We start from the raw sequence: 24,853 nt of genomic DNA on the forward strand, positions 1-24,853 counted from the left end.
TGCCACATCTTGAAGCTGAGCTCCTTGAAAACGGCGAGCTTGACGCCAGCCTCTCGCTCAACCTCGTCCTTGGATTATCTCGCAATGAAACTGTTAAATCGCCACCAGTGAGGCTGAACGGCGTGTCAAAATAAGCATGATTTAATGCTACCATTTAAAGCCCCCGCCCACTTCTTTTCACATGCCGTTAATGATTGACCAACCCCCCGGGTAAGTTGTTATTCTGAGCATAATCCCCTCCTTCCCTGTTGAGGAGTCTTAGAACGAGAGGACATGGAACTGGAAATGGTGGCATCGCCGAGAGAAATGTGCGAGTAAAAAAAGGTAAACAGCATCATTCTTGGCTTGGCTCATATGTGAATGGAACTACAATCATCCTCATCCCCTTCAACTGTCATGTCAACATGCAGTAGAGATGTCACGAAATTCACTGAAATAAGGAAACGACAGACAAATAAAAAAAAACGATGGTATAAAGAAAAAAGTGGCTTACCCTAAGACGTCTAAGGTGTAAGATAACATCATCCGGCATGCTTTTTGGATCCTCACTGGAAAACCACGGCTTTAAAGGCATGGTATATGTGGAGACCCGGGGGGGGGGGAATGGCTCTGTAGCCACAGTCCCAGTGCCTGCAAGCGACAGACAAAGTGACGAAGAGAGGAATAGAAGGTAGTAGTGCTCAGCAGCGCTGCTAGTGAAAACCTTCTTGTGTCACTTCTCCAGTCTAATAGCGCCACCTGTCGTCAGGTTCAACAACCCCCCCAACCCCCCAAACCTCCCTCTGATTAAGCTCCCACCTCACAAGTTTTTTCAGTCTGTTTTTTTTATCAGCAGGTTAGCAGCCTCTTCTGAGGGGGCGAGGAGATACCCTCTCCCCGTTTGCCCCCTCCCGACTCCCCACCGTCTCTCCCATCCTCTCCGTCTGCTCTCTCTTGAGTTCCCTGTCACTGCTTTGCTTAAACTCCTCCACACAACTACTCCACCTCCTTCCCCAACTTATCGGTAAATCTACACACTTGTGTGTAGTGTCCTCTCCGCTTGCTTCTTACTCCTCTGGGTGAACAGTGCCTTTCAAAAAAGCCTTTTGCCCATAACTGAAGCCCCCCCTACCAACACTGTCTAAGATTATGTCTGTAGGATCAGCCAATAGTGTCCCTCCGCTGAGCTAGGTAAGAATAGGCACGTCCCTGATTTAGTCGAGTCGAGCAGGTGATATTCCAGAAAGAGGAGGAAAAAGCTGTAAAATCCCACAGAGCAGACGTCTGTAGAGAGAGGCGAAGGCAGCCGGAGAAGCCAGACAGTCGCTTTGGCTAAATGGATCTGCTTCTACCACCAGTGACAGCGGTGTTACGGTAGGGTCTCCAACACCAGTTAGTCTCCGTGGGAGGAATGTGCTTTGCATTACCAAGCAGAATGATGGCGAGAGAGGAGGGAGGACGGATCCTGATGGCCGTGGCAATAAAGGAGAAGGAGCATGAGAATGAGTGGGAGAGAGGGAGGAGAGAAGGAGGAGGGAGGGGGAAACGACATTGCTCACGCTTACTGTTGTCTCCTCCTCTCCCACTGCTGTGGGGGCTGGTTGATGGTTGAACACAAACACATTCACACACCCGTACAGCTACCACCTAAACAACACACAAAAACAAAAAGAGGAAAGCGAGCAAAAAGGAGCTGCGCTCTGCTCAGACTTGTGGAGGAGGAGGGGGCGACAATAGGCGGAAGGCAAAGCGAGAGGCAGTGGAAAGATGTGGGGGTCTGTGCACGTATTTATCTCCAAAGAGTGGCTTCTGAAACAAAGACACCATGCCTGCTGAGCTGTCTCTGCTCCTCTTTTTGCCTTTAACTCCCTTCCACACTCTCCCTGCTTTTTTTATTTCCTAATTATACCACCCTCTGCTTCTCTGACTTGTGAAATCTATATCACCATCTACGTCAGCACCAAGTTTAGTTACTTCTGGTTAGTTTCTCCCAACTCCATGCTGAATTGTTGAGGTTAATGAATGAGTACTTGAGAGTGGTTCAGCGCAGTCGGACTGCAGTTCATAAAGTGGGTTCTGATCCAGTCGGCTCATTTCTCCTAGCATTATGTCTCGCTCTCTCTCCTTCTCCCTCCCACCTCCCTCATCCTGTTGCTTTATTTCTGTTCAGGTGGGCCTCAAATGTCAGAGCAGTAATCTTCTTATTTCTGCCATTGTATCTTATTTCAGCTCTGCTGTATCTTGCGTTATAATTAGTTATCTGCCACTGTGGCAGGTAAGTATATTTGTTTTTGTCTGCCACTCAGAAATTTTATCTGCCACTTTTGAAATCTCTGCGCTAAATGAAGGAATAACATTTTAGATCTGATGTCATTCAATGTTCGATATATTTTACATGAAAAACATTGCACACATGGTAAATTACAGTGTTCAAATCACACCGGAGCTTCTGGGAGAGACCTATTTTCGGGGGGTGGGAGGATACTGTACACAGTACTGTACTGTACTTTACTATTGTCATCTATAGTGGTTTTTTTCATAAAAATTACACAATTCAAATGATTATAATTTAAATATTTGCTTTGATTAAAAAAAATCTTGGCATCCGTAGTTTTAATGATGTACTATTAGCTGTTTAGAGCTAGTGTTAGGGAAGTAGTAATTCTCTCTCTAATATCTATTTATATCGCTGTAAAAACATCTCCTTCAAACTACTGGATTTATTCAAGTTTCTCGCCCAAAAACTTAATTTTACGAGATTACATTTGAACACATCATGATAAAGTTGTCATTTACCTTCACCCAATGGTCATTTTACTGAGCAGAGCTTGAACGCCTCATAGTGTAATGTAATGGCACCTCCGTTAATGTTGGTTGCTCCGTTATTTAGTCGAGCAGGACTGTGCTGCCCACTGGCTGCTAACAGCTACCCTTACTAACTCTCCTCCTGCTGATTTCAACACAGGTTTGTTGTCCACAGTGTAGAGTTATCAGGGAAAAATAGGGTGCACCCCCTCAGGTTTAGTAGTAGCACCATGCTTTTAAGCGCTTTTTTTCTCTCCGCCGTGTGTCTGGTCCCAAACAAACTGAAACATGATACAGCTTGTGTATGCGTCATTGTGCGTGCGTAACAGTCAGAAAGCATCGAAGAGGAATTGATAGACACGGATGCATGAGATACCAAGGAATCGGACAACTACGGTTCTCTATTCCCATCACTAGCATTTTCCCTGTCTGCCAAAGTGGTGGATGGCCGGTCGATTTTACCGGCAATAATTTACCTGCATTTAGCTGGTTGTGGGCGTTAATTTCAGACATCTGCATGCGCTACTGTCAGGATATAGTGACCGTTTTATAAAAATAATAATCATATTTGCGCCGTTTCTACCCACTGCGGCTTTAAGTCCTTACCTTTTTTCATTGCATGTGAGGGCAGATACAAGCTGGATCACTGTAATGTTTTAATGACCGCGAGAATCCAACAAACAAAATGCTCTCGAGCTTTCAGCAGCTGTGATTGTTATCATCCAGTCAGTGAATCTAAGCAGCGCCTCCGATGTGAGCAGCGACTAGACACGAACAGCCGAAATTTTTTAAATATATTATGATCCCTAAGAAATATGAATTCTTTGCACTCATCTAAAAGTTATTATCGGTTTCTACTAAACTCGTATGCCTAGGTTGACAGATAAAATTGTTTTTTTTTCTCATCTAACACGAAAGTCCAAACTGCCTTTCAAGTAAACGTTTTGTGCGGATGATAATTAAAAACTAAAATGACAGGAGTCTGATTTTTTTGGGTCACAGTAACAAATAGAAGTGAGATTTTTCTGCTTCCCTGCTTATCCTAACCCAGTTAAGACACACAGAATATGCCAACTCAAAACTAAGTTACTTGAGTAGCTCGGTTTATAAAGGGATTCTTTTTGTGCACAAAAAAAATGCAGCAAGTGCACTGTTCCTTCTGTCCTTTGAAATGGCTTAGAGCTTCGGGCCAATTTTTTTTTTTGGTTGTTCCACATAGTCTAGCTTTGATGCACATTATCTACAGTGTCCACTGAGGCAGACTGTGTGTTGGCGGAGACATGTCACAGTCTTACTATTTCAGCTACCCTCTCCTCTGTTCTGTTGCCCCAGAGGGGTCAGGAAGACCTGACACTGTCAAGCCATGAGCTTGAATCGGAGTGTTAGCCACCCACTTGGTGTGACCCGCATGCTCAAAGCCTTCTTCCCTTTGGGGTATCAACAGACACCCATCCCCTTTTAGTAGCAACTAACCCATGCACCCGCTCTCCTGTTCACCCATGAGTTGAGACTCGGTGGTAACCCGTTGAATGTTTTCTATTGTTTTTATTGACCATTGCAGTAATACGCAAGTGAGTATGTGGAGAATGTTGGTTTTCTGAAGACCAATGGCTGTTGTCTCAGTGGGTTTGTTATGGCAGCGCTGATGGATACATTTTTTTATTATATATATTTAAAATGTCGTTGCCCGACAGCAATCAATAAATCAATTGCTCTGACAAAAAAAAAAGGAAAACTCTGGCATCTATGGCTGTCGCAGGATTGTAATAAACCTGGATGCCTGCCTGCACTCTGCACGTCCACTTTTTGCACGTCACCGGAGTCTTCCGTAAGCTGCTGGCTTAACAGCTGTGAGGACTGACAATAGTGGAACTGTGGCAACGTCACATTCTCCCTTCCCTTCAAAATGGTTGCCAGTTCGTTGCACAACCTGCGTATTTTATGGTTCGAGTGGAATGACTCAGACAGTCATGTCAAGTGATGAATCTTTCATGGTTGAGTAAAAGTCATTTTGCAACATGTAGCTATAGGCCTACAGGTGTGGGCCTCCCCCTCCCCCACTGCCGTAGTTCACGCTGGTGGAATTAGCTGTTCTATTGGCAGAGCATTGTACATAATTGAGGGAGGGGGGGGGGCATTATCAATCCACTTGACGGGGGTGGCTTCAACTACAGGTTGCGTTTCCGGTGCGCACTCGTTTTTCATTCAAAGAAAATGACTTTCCCTTTTCCGTCATATCAATGTGCACTCAGCACAGGTATTCGGCCAGAAAGCAGACGGTCTGCGAGGTAGAGTATCAAGGGAGTAAAGTAACACAAATTCAACTCTACGTTAGTCTAATTTAGTTTTAAAATGTTTTACATTTGTTGTTTTACACTCGGTACATTACAGAAGACATTTTGAAATCTAAATCCAAAGCTTGATCATCGATTCTGCCTTTAATATATATATTTATATACCAGCGGTTGTGTGTATTTCTGGATGATTCACGACCTGATTTTAAATTCATCCTACTGACGCACTATGTTGTTGAGGCAATTGATTCGACACCGGGTGAAGCCACAGGGGCGAACATGGAGACCATTCAATTTCAACAGTAGCGCCTTTATTTCAAGCAGCCCTTACACATGCCACGCTAACTCATCGCAGGCGCGCTCCCCGTTCAGGTCTAGGGGCCCCATTAACTATTAATCAGCCCGAGCATCCAACATGGCTATTCGCAGCACCCATCTCTGTACGGCCCCCAGAAGGCCCTAAATCACAGAGAGTGTAGACTCGCTGTTCGTAGCGCTGCGATGACTGCAGGTCAGCACTACCAAGATGGTCGTAGCTGTGATGGATGTCCGGCCTCTTTGGGCCGCTTGTCCTGTGGCTCAGAGAACATTGCTCTGATTTTTCTCCTCACTCTTTGCTTTGTATCACTGTTCAGGCTTCCAACTGGTGATGGAGTTTCTTGAATTTCATGGTAGTGTGACTATATTTACAGGGGCAGGACAAGGAAAGCGAGTTCAATGAAATTCTTCCATGAAATGAAAGTAACTGAATTGGACGATGTGTTTCTGTTGTACCACCACCATGTTGAATTTGAATGATTTATCAAAAAGTTGGCACTTAAACAATATTCCTGAGATGGGTTATGTGAAAGTGATGCATTGATGGGGATCACAAAACTGCATTTTAGCCCGTCCAAAGTTTCGAACATGGATGCTTTTAGGGGCAGCTGTGGCTCAGGAGTTAGTTAGTGGGTCGTCCTTTAATCACAAGGTTGGCGGTTTGATCCCCAGCTCCACCTGTCCGCGTGTCGAAGTGTCCCTGAGCAAGACACTGAACCCCTAGTTACCCCACCTTTTTGTTCTTTGTACATGTCACTACAGTGGAGGCTTTCCAATGTCTGAAAAATAGAAAAAAAGGGAGAATAAAGGCTCTGTGATGGTCCCAAGTGCATTCTATTGTCTCTGGCACTCACCGGTGTTCTTTCCTACTTAGCCTTGTTTATTACCCATTTGTTAAAAAAGGCCTGTATCTAAAAAGTGTTTTTGATGTACTGCCCCTTTCTTTTTATTCTTATCTCTTTCATTAGAGTCTGCTTGGAATTTAGCGTAGGGAAAAAGTGTGATATTGACCCAGAGCAGGAGGAGGAATTCTTATGAGCTGCATGCAAATGCTCAGAGTAATTACATAGACGTAACCAGAAGGGATCGGCTAGAGGGATTCCATGCTAGGTGTCATCCCGAGACGCTGGTTAAAGGATCTGAGAGCAGATTAAAGCCCCTTGGAGGTCAGAGTTGTTGTAGATGCTCGGATAAGGACAGTAGGGAGCTGGGGATTTCAATATAAATGTAAAACAGTCTGGGAGCCACAAACAAGAGCTGTTTATTTAGAGGCACTTCAAGGCAAGTACATGGATGCACCGGTTCCTCCACACACCAGACAGCCCCCCTCTCTCAGAAAATGATACGGCTCTCATGGTCTGCCTGTTTGACGCTTACTTCACTGTCTCAACACACCCTTGTGTTTGATTGGCTTCTGTTCAAGTGTTGCTGGATGCCAACTGACAAACAAGTGCTGAAAATTAACCCAACAAAGGAATCTTGCAATCTTAGCATTGACACAACCAGAGATGAAAAACATTATATACATGGTAAATTACAGTGTTCGAAATACACCGTCGCTTCTGGTACAGCCCCATTTTTCGGGGGAGGGATGGTAGTGTACACAGTACTGTACTTTGCTATTGTCATCTATACTGGTTATTTGCACAAAACACAATTTAAATGATTATGATTATTTAAATTTTTACTATTTAATATAAATAACGTTACTAACTCTCATCCTGCTGATTTCAACCCAGATTTGTTCAGTGTCGCATTATCAGGGGAAAACCAGAGGGGGACACCCCCTCTGGTTTATTACCATCACGCTGTTGAGCGTTTTTTTTTCTTTTTCTCACCGCCATGCCGCCGGTCCCAAACAAACTGAAACATGATACGGCGTGCATATGCGTCATTGTGCATGTGTAACTGTCTGGAAGCATCAATACGAGGATCCAATAATCACAGAGGCGTGAGATGCCAAGAAATCGGACAGCTAGGAACTGGTCCTCTATCTATTTATCTATCTGTATATCTGTATATCTATCTATATATCTCTGCCACCTGATGGCTCATAAAACATGTTACGAGAAATGTTAAGAGAAAGAATGTTAATAACAACAAACTCATGGATAGTCTTCTTAGTGACTTATAAGTTGGGAAAAAACTACGTTAGTCAGGTGCAAAGTAACAAAAACATATGATTTACTGTGACCGAGAAAAGTTTTCTCCATTTAAAGTCAATACAAATCAAAGTTAATGCGGGATTTCTTCCTCGCTCACTGATTGGAGTGCTGCTCAACAGCAGTGTGCTCAGTGCTGCCACTGGTGGCCTGAAACTGTTTTATTGTAACATAACATCTGGCCACCAGTGGCAGCGCAGGAAAAGACCTTCAACATCATTCTTCCCCCTCCACACTGTATATGTCACTAAGGATATTGCCGACCCTCCGGCCAGTTTGTATTTTCAATATTCTTTCCAGATTTTTCTGATTTTTCTCTGTGACTGAAATGTTTGATTATGAAGGTCCTGGATCATGTCAACGCACGCTTACCAGTATTAACAGTGTAATAGCGCTTTAGGGATCTGGTTTCTCCCTTCATCCTTTGAGCGTCTAACACTTTGTACCCTTCTTCTTTTCTCTCTGCAGTCCTGGATATGGCACGTCATGTGCCCCTGTATCGAGCGCTGCTGGAACTGCTGAGGGCCATTTCCACCTGCACGGCCCTGGTTCCTCTGATGCTGCCTCTCTACGGAGACCTGGGACAGGACGAGGAGGAGGAGGACGAAGAGCATTCTGAGGGACAGACCTCTGTAGGAATGCTGCTGGCCAAGATGAAGACATGTGTGGACACTTACACCAATCGCCTCAGGTGAGATGGTCAAAATCCATAGAACTTAATATGAATAATTTATTAATTTACAGAACTTGAAGGTGTATAGCATACCTATACATTATTATTACCTATATATGATCTTATCTTTTGGGCTAAAACAGACGTAATGCATAAGGAGTACGGTCTGATTTAATACTTTGATCCCGCCATTACCCCCACCACTCTCCTCCTGTCTGCAATACTGCTGATCTGGGAATCTTTACATCTATAGCCCTGTTCACACTTTAAATGCCCCCCTGGGGGATATGAATGTACCCCAAGAGGCATTAAGGCCACATTGAGATTCAGTCACTAAGCTGCATTTGGAGGTGGTCAGGGAATGTCCAGAAAGAAAATGGTAAATGGAGTTGCATTTATATAGCACCTTTCTAGTCTTCCGACCACTCAAAGTGCTTAAAACTACATGTCAGCATTCCTGTAGGAGGATTAGTGAGAAGTAGAATAATTTGGGTGTACCTAAATTATGTGTTGGTGTATCTTAATGAAAAATGTAGGTGTACCAGTGCAACCAATGTAAAAATTAGAGGCTCTGAAATCTCTGAAATCCAAGTTATCAAACCGCACCCAATATTACATTATGGCTGACTGAGTGTATATTTGTGTGTTCCAGGTCAAAGAAAGATAAGAGTAAAGGTGTGGTGAAGCCGGATAGTTCAGATCCAGAGCCCGAGGGTTTGACTCTGCTGGTGCCCGACATCCAGAGGACAGCTGAGATAGTCTACGCAGCTACTACCAGCCTTCGGCAGGCCAACCAAGGTATGTACAAAATACGCACGTGACTTTATTGCCAAATACTGCGGCAGCTGACTTGACAATCTCTGTACTGTTTGATTTAAACCACGGCCTGAAAACGCTCGGGGTAACAGCGATGCATATTTACATCCGTACATTTGATGTCATGACCAACGCAAACCCAGATGTGTTGTGAGTTTGGGGGTTTTAACTCCGAGGCATACAACCGCAAGGTGGTAATTGTAGTTCACTCTTGTCTTCTTGATTTTTTGTTCCCACTCATTAACCCTCCTTACCAGAGAGGAGGATGACGGAGTCTTCAAGGAAGGTGTCAAGTCGGCCCAAGCCGCTGTCCATTATACGCTCTCTAGAGGAAAAATACGTAGCTGCCATGAAGAAGCTGCAGTTTGGTGAGTTTCCATATCTGTTTTGGGATGTACAGTTTGTGTTGTATGCATGCACATTTACTCTGTATATGTATATTTTGTATTATTTTTTTTACACATTGCACATGGGTGCTCCTAATGCTGTCAACGCCTGTTGGTTTTACTTTGTGCACACGTCAGCAAAAACTACACCATTCCCGATAGACTTCCTCCTTTCTCCAAATACACGCGCTCTTTTTTGGTCTCCGTCTCCTGTCTGATACGATCCATAACGCCTTCTTGCCAGAACTCTGAAAGGGAAGCGGACTCGGACTACGTTCCCATCCTCTCCATTCAGCCGTGTCATGACTTACACTAGTTTCGCAGCTTGCTGTCTGAAGTAATTGCAAGTGCTTGTAAACACTGTTGTTTCAGTATGCAGGCAGAATAGAAAGATAGTGTGAGGGCTTGACTATAACTCACTATAACAAGACTTTCTATTGTATCGTTTACACTACAGGTCATATGAGTGTATATGTTTTTGTTAAGGTGGTGATAACTGAAGGCAACATGCTCAGTTGGATGTAGCAGATGAATTGGTTCCTCACTTTGTGACTGAAGTTGTATTCATGGTTTGACTGGTCTCTAGTAATACCGCCACTAATGGGATTTTTCTTTTAGCTTTCAAAAGCTGTTTTTATTGAGACATTATGTTTCTAGGGGTGTCCTTCCGTCTGTCTGTCTGTCTGTCTGTTCGTCTGGAGACAGTTTCTTCAAATTTGGCACAAGCTTCCACTTGGACTCAAGGACGAATTGATTTCGTGGTCAAAGATTTTAGTGATCAAAGTTCACTATGACTTCACAAAACACGTTTTTGGCTATAACACAAGAATTCATATGATAATTAGACAGTTTCATACAAATGCTGTTGCAAGCTTATCATCTAGAAATGCCAGTAAAATCACGTGTGTGTTTTTTCAAATGTTCAAAAACGGCTCCAAATGTAAAAAATAATAAAAAATGCTAAATATTGTTTAGTCTTAAAAGGTATTTTGTACCGAAATACGACCATGTTTTAGCAAGCAGTCTGGCCGTTGCTAGATGACTAGCCCCCCCAGCATGCTACATGTTCCTCCGTCATTATTACTGAAGGAATAATGATTGTCCAATGATCTTAATATGAGTGGAAGCATAATTGCACTCTCCTTTTAACAAACACATTGAAACACAGCTTAGCTTGATTTCTGGATTCTTCAAATTCAAGTAAAATTCAATGAAAAAGAGAAAGATTTCTAAAAAAAAAAATATGCTTGACCACATGAACACCCAGTCAATACTTGATAGTTTCACATGCCCTTTTTTTCTTGCCTTATTACCTTAATTGAATTGCAATGTATCCATTTAAACATGGCCAATATGAGAAATGAATACACTTGAAGTTATTTGGAGTGTTTACAGGGAGTAATGATCATTTTTGTTGGTGTAATTGAGTTGAGAATGGGGACATTCCTGACACACTCTTGTCTCCTCTCTCCCCAGACACCTTTGAGATGGTCTCGGAGGACGAGGATGGAAAAGTGATGTTCAAGGTCAACTACCACTACATGTCTCAGGTGAAGAACGCCAGCGATACAAACAGCGCAGCCCGATCCCGCCGCCTCGCCCAGGAGGCCGTCACCCTTTCCACCTCTTTGCCCCTCTCGTCCTCTTCCAGTGTCATCGTCCGCTGCGATGAGGAGAGACTAGACATCATGAAGGTAAAGTACACCTTGTCATGATATCATGTTAGTGTCATCGCACTGTTTGGCGTGTACGGAGTTGTGCCCTGTGATTCATAGAGACCGCTAGTTTGAGTAAGACTGATAGGACGCTGTGTCTTGTGTATCGTGTTACTGCGTTGGGTGTTTCTACCGTACGAGTTGTCATGACAGCTCTTACTCATTACCCCAGTGACATTAAAAAATGGCTCTCACCCCACGAGTTGATTAATGGCAAAGTCTCTTTTGCTAAATGTCAAAATCCTCGTCTGTTTAACTCAGTTCTGGCGAAAGATAAAAGGAAGGCAGCAGGATACCAACAGCAGAGTCAGAAACCAAAAAGTCTTCAGTCTTAAATTTGACTTGTTGAAACCTGCAGCTGTATATAATATGAGCTAATCTCATTCATTCAGGAAATGCCGTGAGTACTATAGATAGATCTGATCTGTGTCTCTCTGAGGACGTCACCCTTTAGCCTTGTTGTTAATTACATTGTTGTGGCTGTGGAAAAGCACCGTCTCACCATGATATTTTGCCGTTTGCCCGTTGCTTAATCCATATTAACTGCTATCAGTGCGTCCACACTTCTTTAATTAACCCTCGTTCAGTGTGTGTGTGATTAATAACCCTTTCTTGGTCCATGTTTATCAAAGCCTCTCCTCCTCATTGTGTTTTCACAGGTTCTGATCACAGGCCCAGCCGACACCCCGTACGCCAACGGCTGCTTCGAGTTCGACGTGTATTTTCCCCAGGACTACCCCAACTCACCTCCGCTGGTCAACCTGGAGACCACCGGTGGACACAGTGTGCGCTTTAACCCTAATCTCTACAATGATGGCAAAGTGAGTTGGGAAAAAAAGGCTCAAACTCTGTTAATGTTAGTCTTCAATCAAGTAAATGGAAACATAACGGAGGATTTGATCTTTTCTCTTTCAAAGGTCTTTTTTTATTTAGAACAGTCACTATGCAGGGAAAGTTATTTATTTGTTTTTCTGAACAACACTCACCCGTGACACAACAGAATGAATTAGACCTGACAACATGCACACAGATGACCACAGTTGGCCACAGAAGACATAACTGATTCTCAATCATGGATACACAAAATTCAAATTGTAGAAAATACAGGGAGGGTAACCACAAATAAGTCATGAAATAAGAAGAAGAGAAACAAATGTTTTCTCTTCTTAATAATAAAAAATCTATATTAAAAAAAAATATATATATAATAATAATAATGACAATAATAAATAAATAATTATAAAAACTAAAATTAAAAAAAGGACAAAGAAGATGCTACTACTGGCTACTCAGAGATTTCTACAATGATGGCAAAGTGAGTTGAAAAAGACTCGAAGTCTGTTAATGTTAGTCTTCGCTCAAGTAAATGTAAACATAATGGAGGATTTGATCTTGTTTAACCCGTTAAAACTGATTGACGCAAATTGAGTCAAAAATCACCCCCTGTGTTCTTCTAACTCAGGGTTTAACAAAGAACAGGTTTTTGACTGTTTTGTCATCGACGGGGGAATGCATACATACTGTGTGTATGCATACATCAGCGCCACTATCTCTTTCCAGTGATGGCACCTTTGCGACCCAGGTCGAGAGGTGGGCCAGACAAGGGGTCGATTTCGATGTGAATGGCACGGACCAGGGTCGCTAACAAACGGGGCGGGACAAACCTATTCGGTAGCAAATGAGGGCCGCACAGTCCGTGACGTAACTGTCGCAGGTCGCCGTGGCTCATAAACAAACGGTGCGACGGCATCAGTGAGTGTGAGGAGAAGGGCTGAAGCTGAAGAAGGAAATCAGTGCAAGCAACAATATATCTGAGTGCAAGCATGCAGTTTGAGCAGAAGCAGAGCTAATCCAAGCACAAGCAGGGGCTACTTGAGTGTAAGGACAGGGCTTTGAGGGAAAGCATTACAAAAATGAGAACGTGAAATCAATAAGTCATGCTCTCAAATTGAACTTCAACTTGAGTAAAGATTGGGGAAAAAAAGCTCCATAAAAGATCCGGGTCATTTTATAGCTTTTTTTTGCTTCATGCGGCCCTGAGCAACTTTCCTAGCCTCCTACGCTGTATTCAGCTCTTTTTATACATCCATGGTCAAGCCATGTGTGAGCCATGCAACAGGTTCAAATTGCATCTGTACAGTGGTTTGAAGTATATGCAAAGTGTTAAACAGGAAAATCAATGACGGGAACAGTTGTCATTAGCAACAAAGGAGTATTCATTTAAGTTAAATAGGGAAAAAAAGAAATAGCTTTATTTCAAAGCTTGCTATTGAGTCTAATCCGGCAATGGATGGAGCTATTCCTCAAGCCTCATTTATTAGATACTCATTGTTGAAGAACCAATTAACTAAAATCAACTTTAACTGTTTTTTGTTTTTTTTTCTGTGTGTGTTCATCAGGTATGTTTAAGTATCCTCAACACATGGCATGGGAGACCAGAGGAGAAATGGAACCCACAGACCTCAAGCTTTTTACAGGTGAGCTTAAGATCCATCACGGCAGAGTCGCCTGTCTGAATGGATCAAAAGGGGGCTGAGGGTGAGGGTGTCTGAGTCTTTGTGTCACAGGCTGTAGTTTATATCTGCCCTGTCATTACACCGCCAGAGGCTCTGTATTAATGGGCTTTGTGTTTCAACAGCTGACATGAAAGATCCCTTTTAAAGCCCAAGTGATTACTCTGCTTTGTGACAGTGTGTGGGGGTGTTCATCACACCAAACTCAAACCAGTATCATTTGAAACTCGAAGATATGCCTGCTCACACACATCACTCATCTAGAAGTCAGTCAGATCACTTCAATTGCATGTTTCACCCAGATGCCAAACTGTTTTCACGTTTTATTCTGAAAATCCACAGTTTGTAGTCTTGACCCTGATAAAAGTTCTGTAATCTTAATTTAATTCCTTCTCTTGTGTATTTTGAAGACAAAGCCTGACACACTGAACATTATTTCATTTTTACTTAAGTTATCCTAGTATACACTGTAATAAAAGATGCTTCGTTGAGATCCATTGTAGCTAAACTGCTATGAATGAAAGAGGAGATTTTAAGGCTGGCTTGGCAAAAGAAGAAGAGGAGTTATTGTGCACTTGTTGTCAGATAGTCTGGTTGGAATAGTTTCCACAGATATTTGTGGTACGACACCAGAAGCCAGTATTTCTGCTGTGTATAAGTTGAGTTGTAGCAGAGCAACAGCTTTCATTAGGGTTCAAACCCAGAGGGAGTTGAACCCTATTGAGTTTGTGCCATTTTTTTTATTCATATTCATATTATTATTATTATTGTTATTATTATTATTACAAGCTCTCAGACTCTCTGAAAAAGAATTTGTGCTCGAAACGTCACTTACGAAGATGTGCCAATACATGAAACATGGTTCCACAACTGGAAATGATGTGCCAATACTTCAAATAAAATGTGTTCCCAATCGTCTGACTGATGGTGGCGCTATAATTAACAGCCCGAAAACTTTGAAAGGCGCCCCCCCCCTTTACACCGTGAGTCCGATTGACTTTAAACTGGATACACATCTACAGCTCAATGTCCTCTTAAAAAAAAAACACTCTTGAGCAATAAAAGCCACCGTGACGGTGTGTGACGTCTATGCCAAGTGTCGTTAAAATCCGATACAGGGGGCGAAATGGCGACACTTTGAGGGTGTAATTATTTAAATGCTCTCCATTGTAAAGACGAAACGTGTGTGTGATCGCTCTCACTCCTTCAACCAGGTTCAAACTAGCTGAAGTGACATTGTTCGGCCTTGTGCAGCCCGAAAACCTGCTTGTTGCTGCTTGCGGCTTTGATTTTGGAAATTGAGCTGCTTTCTTCTGTCGACTGAGACGAGGTTTGAACCCGGGGTTGTTGCTTGTGGCTATAAATAAGAATTAAATCTTTCTAATGTTATTTATGGTTAAGTTTGCCATGCACACACTTGCGTTCAAGCTTGCTCGGAGCCCTCGGAAATGTATCCCTCCTTTTTTTTTTTTTTAGAATTCCCTCATTTGCAGGGTTGGAGAGTGCATAGAGATGTCTCCATTGATTATCATTCCGGTCAGCATTTTGTGGATCAATAATGGAAAATAAGGTGGTTGGTGAATAGGAGACAGGGGAGTAGGCTGGGATCATCAGCCGGGGTGGATATCGGCTCTGAAATCCGTCAACCGAGTTTAAGACCGACAGATCGTTCATAGTTGATGTTCATGGGTATGCACTTGATGGAGCATTTTTCAAGTGCACATCGTCCAGCTCCAGTGTGACTGAGGCCAGCAGGCAGGCCTCCAAGCCCAACATCGTTATTGTTGGTAATGCAGTGGCTTGTAATGATGCAGGAGGACATCCTTAGTCTCCTTGAGACAGGCCAAGCCATTAATGCAGCTGTTAATACAGATATATTGATGGATTTATCTTCATTGGTGCAAAATATTCCTTGCTTTTGTCAGACTCTCTTCTAAGTGTGCACCACTGCCAAGATTATATGAGAAGCTTTGGATGTTGAGGACACCGAGGGGATGCTAGCATAATTTACCAATAAAGCAGGATTATACCTAAATAGTTGGACACATTAATTGTATTAGAATGTGGTTTTCATCCCAGCACTTCTGGAAAACCACGCCAAGCTACCTTTTTATATATGCGTAGAGTTCACTGTTGGATTTTCTATTTGGACTATAGTATGAATTCTGAATCTTTTCAGCAGCATAATTCCATTTCTCCTTGCCTCTTTGTAAATGTCTCAATACGCTGTAGGTGCTAGTGTCGGTGCAGTCCCTCATTCTGGTGGCTGAGCCCTACTTCAACGAGCCAGGGTACGAACGCTCCCGCGGGACTCCCAGCGGCACCCAGAGCTCACGGGAATATGACGGCAACATCCGGCAGGCCACCGTCAAATGGGCCATGCTGGAGCAGATGCGCAACCCCTCGCCATGCTTCAAAGAGGTAGGAGTCACCGCTGTCAAAGTGGTTTTATTGTGTTTAAATCCTTTCAGATGCCGATTTGTTTGTGTGAACTAATTTGCTGCAATGGCATGAAAAACCAATTCAGATTCACTGAGCAGTACAAGCACAATAACTAACTAAAAGTTGTGGGCTTTTACCTATCCTCAAACTGACTCACCACTCTGTGGTGTGACGAGAACATTAAGGAGAAAAGCAAGTTTTGCAAATTCTTTCCAAAACTACATGAACTGTCTAAATCTTCAAAGAACAGAACCTCCAGAACCTGACCAGGAATCTTAAAAGTTCTTATTAGGGCTGTCAATCGATTAAAATGTTTAATTTATTATCTGTTCAAAATTAACCTTAAAGGGAGATTTGTCAAGTATTTAATACTATTATCAACATGGGAGTGAACAAATAAGCTGCTTTATGCAAATGTGTGTATATATTTATTATTGTAAATCAATTAACAACACAAAACAATACAAATATTGTCCAGATACCCTCACAGGTACTGCATCATTTAGCATAAAAGATATGCTCAAACCATAACATGACAAACTGCAGCCCAACAGGCAACAACAGCTGTCAGTGTGTCAGTGTGCTGACTTGACTATGACTTGCCCCAAACTACATGTGATTGTGATGGAATGTGATAGAGCATGTTGTCTAGCGCCACATAGTGGTACCTCATTTGCAGCGGCCACATCTACGGGTGTCTCGCCAGTATCCCCGACGCGCGGCACGGTGCAATCGTCGCTGCTTGTCGCTTTAATTTTAATCATGTGATTGTGATTTGACAATTGCACTTCTCATTTCAATATAAAATAAAATCATTTAGCCCTCATCTGGGCTACATTGCATTACGTAGGTTACAGTTTGTACAAATTAGAACAAACAGGCGTTTTATCCCATGTGATTGTCATTATTGCTTTGCATTTGTAAAGCATGCTCTAGTGTCCTAGATTTTAGAAACACATCCACTCAGCGATGAAGCCACTTCACCACAAAACATAAGCAGACGTGTTCACCGTGTTGGATTCATCACATTTGTCAAGGAATTGAGCAGAACCATAGGTTAACAGTTTAAGATTTTGTTCAGGATATGAGTAAAATGTGACTATTTGTATGCGGTATATTATTCTCTTCGTGTATCCACAGCCGGTGCTGCTTGTATTTCTGTCGGATTTTGAAGGTGAAATATTTGAAGTCTCTATCTGGCCTTTGCACAGCAGGCAATGCTAAAGAAAAAAAAGAAAAATAACATCACCCAGCCAGTCTGTGAAATGGACCGTTGGACCGAAAGATATTGAGGGGACTTAGTCATGACAATGCCACCCGGCGCTGCAATCTCACTCATACACACACACACACACACACACACACACAGAAATTCAAGTAAGCTTGCTGGGATACTCCCATTTGCTTTTCTCACCCCTGGCCTTTTAGCACCTTTAAGTCCTTCGCTGAGACAAACATCGACTAAGAGAGGAAGACAACCAGCCATGAGCAGTGGCTTTAGTTTAGATAACCATTTAGACATATAGAATCCTTCTATTTAATACAATTAGAGGTTGTGGCTCTCATTTCATTCCTACATTTTCTACTTTTACTCGATGTTTATATGAATCAAACCACAAGAGGGGAAAAATCCATTGTGAAAACATTTAAAACAATATTGTGACCTAACGTGAGGGGGAGAACATGTCTATAACTTAAAATTGTCACTTCCACAGCGCGGTGTTTCCCAAAAGCGCTAAAGAGTACAGGGATAAACTATCAAACGGGTCCAGCATGCCGTCAGACAGTAGGCTGTACGCAACGCTTGTTGAACATACAGTATTTTGGCTTACATCTGCTGTCCTTGGTGCTGAAGACGCAGCAATGTCTGCTGATGCGGTGGTACCCCGCCGCGGCTCGGCCGATGTCTCGAGATTGTCAAGTCTCTCACTTGCCTAAGCACATCCTGTCACTCTTCATGAGGCGGCATCTTTAGCACTTTCAACCTTGACACAAAATGGGGCAGTTTTATGAGTGGGAGTGAGAGGCATGCTCGCAACGACCCGTCTTGATAGTCGTCTGCAGGTCTCCATACTTTGGCTCACAGCGTCGTTTCTGTTTTGAAAACCCAGTAGATCTTTATATGTATGGTTCCCTACTATTGTCCCTCTAGTCTTCAAGACAAGGCTGTCTTCCAGAATGACTGAAAATCAATAGAGTTGCTCAGCCTGTCCTTAAAGATGCCCTCCATATGAAGCAGTTGGCCTCTTGTCTTCTTGTAATTGTCTGATTTTGCTGTACAGCTTCATCAGACTCCTCCATGTCAACCTTTGCTGTTCCAGCTGGTCTCTTGCTTTTGATGAATAACAGCAGACTCGTAGCAACAGATTCATTATTCTCTAACCCCGTCACAGAGTTCTTGCATTTATCCATTTATATCTTGACCTCATTTTTTTTTAGCACTGTTGCATCCGATCAATCGGCCACCAATAGTTATCGGCTGATAGTCATTCTAAATAGTTTGAGTGGTGGTCTCTATGAAGGCTGATCAGAGGAGCCAATCGGATGACTCGTTGATTCTTAATTGAAACATTTTCAATACTAATTTTCCTGCTTTCTTTCCGGCTCTTTAATTCCCTCTGAGAGCGACACAGCTGGACACAAATGCGGGCCCGGCGCTGCGGGGCTCCGCGGCCGGCTCACCATCTGCAGCGGTAGTTTTGCGGTAGACCGTAATATGGCAAATATGGCAAGAATATGCATTGATAATCCATTAAAATCAATATAGGCCCAGAGAATATATGATATAAATTACCCTGTCTGATTAATGATAAAATATGCATCCCAATGCTTGCCAACACAGACGAGCAGACACACACAGCGGTCATAATATCTGGTGAAAATGATTCCCTCTAAGCACAACTTGAATTGTACTAAAATAGGCTAAATTAAAATTTCCAAAAATCCTTCTATAAATGAATCTTTATTTTTTTATGATAGCTGATCTATAACTTGTCAGTGCGAGCCTCCCTTTGTGTGCAGTGAAAAGGTTGGTTTTGAAAAACGAAATGTCAACACATATGAGTTGAAGCAGAATATTTCATTAGATAAAAATTAATTTTGGAATCGATTACATCTATCTTTTTCAATAAATTTTGACTTTTAGAATTTACAACGCCCTGGAGTTATTGGAAATGTTTGGTCTCACACGAGTCGGGAACAATCCTACGCAGCCGCCACTGGAATCTAATTCAACATATGATGTCATTCTTTATATAGCCTGCCTATCGATTGTTGTTTTTTTCTTGTGTTGGAGTACAGAAAGCGTAGCTTAGTGTTATCTAAAAGATTTTCAATGTCATGGCTGATTATTTTTATGTTTTCGACAATGTGGATGAGGTCTTTGAATTCGATGGCCGCCCGTATTTATTTGAGCCAGACTATACAGATATTCAGATTTCACAAAGAGACTTCTCCTTGAGCGGGACTCTTTCCATGATGTCAGACACTTAATATAACAACCTGATCCAGTGGCAAAAACAAGCACGTTTAGTGTTACATTGACGCTGCTCACTTGCCCTCACGGCTCATTTCGCTTTCGCTTCTCACCATTTATGTTTTTATTGTTTTCCCCCGGGGGCTCGTGGGCCCCTTTACATGGTCGGGCCCGGGGGGCTTGAGCCCCGGTAAGCCCGTATATATTAAGACGGTGGTGCCGGGAGAGTGTGTATTGTCGGAACCGGGGACCGACGTGTAGTCTGTCACGTGTCGCGGCCAAGTCACGACAAGAATTAATGACTCTCAATCGTCTAATATGACATAGTGACCATCGTAACAGATATAGTCAAACATATCGTGTAGTCTGATCCTGGCATTACAGCATTGTCCCTCAATACTGGACCATTTTCATAAATTGTTGCACCATTAGTCACTTAGACAGAAAAACATGGGAAAATAGGGTCCAGGTTGAAAAATACCAAAGTTACCCTTTAATTCATACAAGAAAGGCCTTCATTAATCAATACAGAGTCATGTTTTACTTTTTTACTTTCATACACCTTACGTTCTACGAAGATTTCCTTCTTCTTGTGAGTTAAAATTTTCAACATTTTTCACGTAAAAAATGTTATGAGCTGATCTAGACTACACGCAACTCTAAATTTAATCATTCCCATTTTGGCACTATTAGCCAAGAGCCGAAGGATGGCAACGTTAGTTGGTCAGTTATTGGTCTGTTGTTCCATCGGAGCATCCTTTAGAGGCATTCGAATTTCAGCTGTGATTCTCTTCCCCGTGACAATACCAAAAGCAATTGATTTATCTTTCCATTTTTAGGCCTCCTCGCAGATTTCCTTCCACCTTGTGCCCTCAATATCCTGTGCACACAATACAGCATGTAGTCAGAGGTACATTACATACAAGCTGATGATGGTGCTACTGTTTTTTTTGTTGGGTACTGCTCTTAAGAGCGTTGGATTAGTGGGATCCAATTGCGTAGATAAGATTTTATTTTTGGTGTGTGTGTGTGTGTGAAAATCCAATTTTACCTCGTGCTATTTATATAGAGAGCTAGAGAGTGGAGTACAGGTTTGAATTATGCAGCAGCAGATTGTCAGGTGGAATTAAGGACAATGGGTCACATGTTAAAATATGGATCATTGTGTGTACGTGTATGTTTGTGTGTTCGTGTGTGAGAGAAAGAAAGAACACTTGTTGCATGCATGTGCATGTTTGAGATAAGTAAGGACCTCACTGTATGTATGGTGTTAGCAAGCTGTGTGTTTGAGTGCAAAGGCAGCGTTGTCGTATTATTCACATCTGCACTGGAATGTAAAAAAAGGCCTTTGGAGCCACTGACAGGTTGACATTAACTAGCTCCACATCATCTCAGGCAAATAGTACCAACACTGCCCCCCCCTCATAGTTTAGTACCATATGGCGAGGGTCAATGTAATAGACCAGACCATCTGATTCATAGCTATAAAGTTGTAAGCCACTTCCATATCTTCTTCAGCTGACACCTGGAGGCCGTGCTCGTACGGATTAAGAGGTGCACTTGATGAACCTTCCGCAGCTGCACGGAACAAGGAAATGTGTGCAGGAACACCGCAAAAATCTTTCCCATTCACTGCGTACGGTATCACATAGTAACACCGTCACACGCAGCACAAAGTGGTTGGAAGCTTTCATGACAGAGAATTTGGATAGTTCAGATGAGTCTTCTCTATCGCTACGTTATTGATGGATTTTAGTGAGACATCACTGTCTCGGTATAACCCAGCCACCGCACTCAGGTGTTACCTCTTCTTTAAAGGTGTTTGAGAGCATTTCTGTTGCCTCTCGGCGGCTCTCAACATGGAGACGGTGAGCCCCAGCTCGCAGCTGACGGTGCTAACGACCCTAGACGGAGCAAACGACGGCGATGCGTGAGCCACACGCTCGCCCGCAGATGGGGCAAGGGAGCCCAGATGTTGGGGGTAATGCCGGCTTCCCGCTGGTGTCGTTGGGCACGCCTTTTCAGTCCTCCTCTGTTGGGTGATGTGATGTATTCGTTCTGCCACTCTGGCACAGGTGAACCTGCCAGGCTGACCTATCGAGTGCCAGATGTTCTAGATGGCCGGGGTTTATGTTGCAGTGCTTGAGGAGGTCTTTAGTATAGTCCTTATAGCGCCTTTTTTGTCCGCCAGCAGCTCGTTTTGCATCGCTGAGTTGCCCGTAGAGGGCTTGGCGGGGGCAGGCGGTGGTCGGGCATGCGGATAGTATGCCCTATCCAGCGGAGATGTTTTTTTAGCCATTGATGCTTCCATGCAGATGGAGTTGGTCACGAAAGGATCTCCGTGTAAGGCATCCGATCTTCCCAAGAGAGGCCGAGGATCTTTTTGGGAGGCATCGAATATGGAAGGCCTCCAAGCCTGTATATATTATGTGACATTGTACCAAGTAGAATTTGTGCTGTAAACCTGTTTTACTTCCCTGATGTTGCAGCTTTAGATGGTGGGAGCTTGTGCTGTGGACGTCAGAGTTGGAAGTATTTCTGCTCCTGTATCAGAGTGGGTCAGGACTGTGGTCCATGTTAGTAGGGCAGGTACCTCAGGCCTCAGCAGTCTACTGATGGAACACAGAAAAACTAAGAATGAGGAACTTTTTAATAGCTGCATGATTTAGTCTCGCCCTTGACCCCTCCTCCATGTGTCAAATGTTTCGCACATACCCATTCTTCCTCGGCTGCTCTTCCTCCCTCAGTTGCCCTATGGAATAATGAGTGGACGGCATTATCTCAAAGGTCACTGGGTTTTTTCTGCCATCAGAAAACCTCGTCTCTTGACTGCTCATATGAGCTGAATGTACTCGTGTTTTCTCCATGTACCTGCACGTGTGCATAAATACATGTATATCCTGAAAGGTCATTTGTCAAACCACCCTCTTCCAACATGATCAAGAGATGGTTTGCATATGGAGCTTTCTTCCATGTTGTGATCGATGGCCATGTCCAAAAGACCAAAACCCTTGCCTTGTGGAGCCCCAGGAAAATGCCCCCTTTTAAACCACGTCTGACCATGTCCATGCAAAAGGTCTTCATGTATCTCATCATGGGCTGTATGTGGACTCCATGTCTCGATTTCTGCATCTTGTCTAGTTTTCAGAAAAGCTTGAGTTAATTTAACCGTGTTTACTACGCGTCTGTGACCTTGAAACATTCCCTCTCAGCTGGGGACTGTCGCCCACCTTACTGAATGTAAGATAAGGAGCAGAGGGAGGTGGGGGGGGTTGGGTGGGAGGAACAATAGATGGATGTGAAATAGAGACAAAGATGGAATGAAGACAAAGAGAGCCGAGGGAGACGTAGAAGGAAGAGAGAGAGAGATCGAAGCGGTGCCCCGAACCCTTTTTGCTGCCTCTTTCGCCTCTCCCGTGCCGTTAAACGGCAAATCAGCAGTCACCATAGTAACTAATCCACTCCCTCGATCAGCAGAGCAGCAACTACACATAATACACTACAGCGCTCGCTGCATACTGATGGCCCGGCCCTGGCGACTGTTGCTAGGAAGTCGACTGGAGAGGGAGGAAAGCAGGGGACTGTAGGGGGAGTGGGTGTAGATGATTGACATCTGCCTTCGAGCACAGTGTCACACATATGATGTCAGAGAAGGACTTAAGCAACCTTGATAATGAACAGCTCCTCAGTGATGGAGAGATGAAGAGACAAGTTGGTCTTGTCGAACATTGTCATTCTCTCAACATATTTTTATTATTTTCAGAACAGAAGGCTCACAGCAATGTTATGTTCAACAGTTATTCTATACAGTCAGACCCCCCCACCCTCCCCCAAAACCAATAAATAAAAATAAATGAATTATAAAAATGGGTGAAAAGGGACATTTTACATAAAATAACAGTGGTTAAACTGACCGTAAAAATAAATAAATATATATATATATATATATACATATATACACATACATACCTACATATACATACACATATACCTACATACCCATACATAAAAATAAATACATAAAAAAAAAAAGACAATAAGAATAGCAGATAATATCTCATAGAGTAAAGTATATTGTCCTCAGACTCTCATGAATGGTAAACGGTGATCCTAGAAATATATTTTATGTTTTACGTGGCACCAGGCATAATTTGCTTCCACCCTGAAGGGTATTGGCCTTTCAACAGAGTGTGTTTGAGCTCTGATGGTATATAGTCCAGGACAGGGTTCCAGATCTTAATAAATGAGCCCTCAACACCCCTAAGGACTGCACTCATCCTTTCATGTGGCAGTACGTTGAAGATCTCCCTGTACCAGAAAGTTACTGTGGGTGGAGTGTCTTTCACCCATTTTAGCAGGATGCATTTACGAGCAAGGAGTAGAAGTTTGTCCAGCAATTTGTACTGATTTCTCGAGAGAGAAACTACTTTAGAGGGCAAACCCAGTAAAAATAACCCTGGATCCTTTCTTATTGTAGTCTTAAAGATCCCGCTCAGTTCTCGGGCTACGTGATTCCAGTATCTAGCAATCCGATTGCACCCCCAAAAGTAATGGTAATGGGACCCAAGGTCTGTGTTACACTTACCGCAAATGGGAGAGATGGTTCGAGATATTTTGTGGAGGGTAACAGGGGCTATATGGAGCCTATGTAATATTTTATATTGAATCTCCGCAAGCCTGTTGCAAGTGAAGGTTGATTGCACCAGGTGCACTGCCTCCCGCCAGTCTTCCTCATTGTAGTCATTACCCAGGTCACCCTCCCATTTGCGTGATAATTTGGTCGTGTCATATTTATCCTGAGAGTAAAGTACAGAATAGAAACGGGATATTCCGTGCTTAAAACCCTTCTGCTCACGGATAAACTTTTCTGCCTCACTATAGATGGAAATGTCCTCTGTAGGCTTTACAAGTGTATTAACAAAATGCCTTAATTGTAAATATGCAAAAAAGTGATCTTTAGGGAGATTAAATTTGTCTTGAAGCTGCTGAAAGGACATCAAGGTATTAACCTCAAACATGTCCCCTATCACATGAATCCCTTTGTCACGCCATGAGTGGAATAAAGAAAGCCTCAAGCCTGGTAAAAATTCCTGATTATTACAGATGGGAGACAGCATGGATTTGACACCTCGTCTATCCATGTAATCGGAGATCTCCCGCCACACTTTAATAGAGTTGATAATTAAAGGGTTATTCTTAATGGTCATTTTAATTTTTTCCGGTCCACATGGTAAATGGACTTGGACTTATATAGCGCTTTTCTAGTCTTCTGACC

General features: G+C 42.9%; 1 protein-coding gene across 6 annotated transcripts in view; it reads left to right on the top strand.

The window, feature by feature from the left end:
* Positions 1–24,853, top strand: part of birc6 (baculoviral IAP repeat containing 6) — a 99,058-nt gene that overhangs the window by 69,054 nt on the left and 5,151 nt on the right. For all 6 annotated transcript variants that reach the window (XM_074645666.1, XM_074645671.1, XM_074645667.1 and 3 more), the window contains exons 65-71: positions 8,027–8,249; positions 8,884–9,029; positions 9,305–9,415; positions 10,910–11,127; positions 11,808–11,969; positions 13,548–13,625; positions 15,894–16,082. In XM_074645666.1, the coding sequence (XP_074501767.1) occupies positions 8,027–8,249; positions 8,884–9,029; positions 9,305–9,415; positions 10,910–11,127; positions 11,808–11,969; positions 13,548–13,625; positions 15,894–16,082 (1,127 nt within the window). The remainder of the gene's footprint in view (positions 1–8,026; positions 8,250–8,883; positions 9,030–9,304; positions 9,416–10,909; positions 11,128–11,807; positions 11,970–13,547; positions 13,626–15,893; positions 16,083–24,853) is intronic.

Source organism: Sebastes fasciatus, chromosome 9, assembly GCF_043250625.1.
Source record: "Sebastes fasciatus isolate fSebFas1 chromosome 9, fSebFas1.pri, whole genome shotgun sequence".
NCBI lineage: Eukaryota > Metazoa > Chordata > Actinopteri > Perciformes > Sebastidae > Sebastes > Sebastes fasciatus.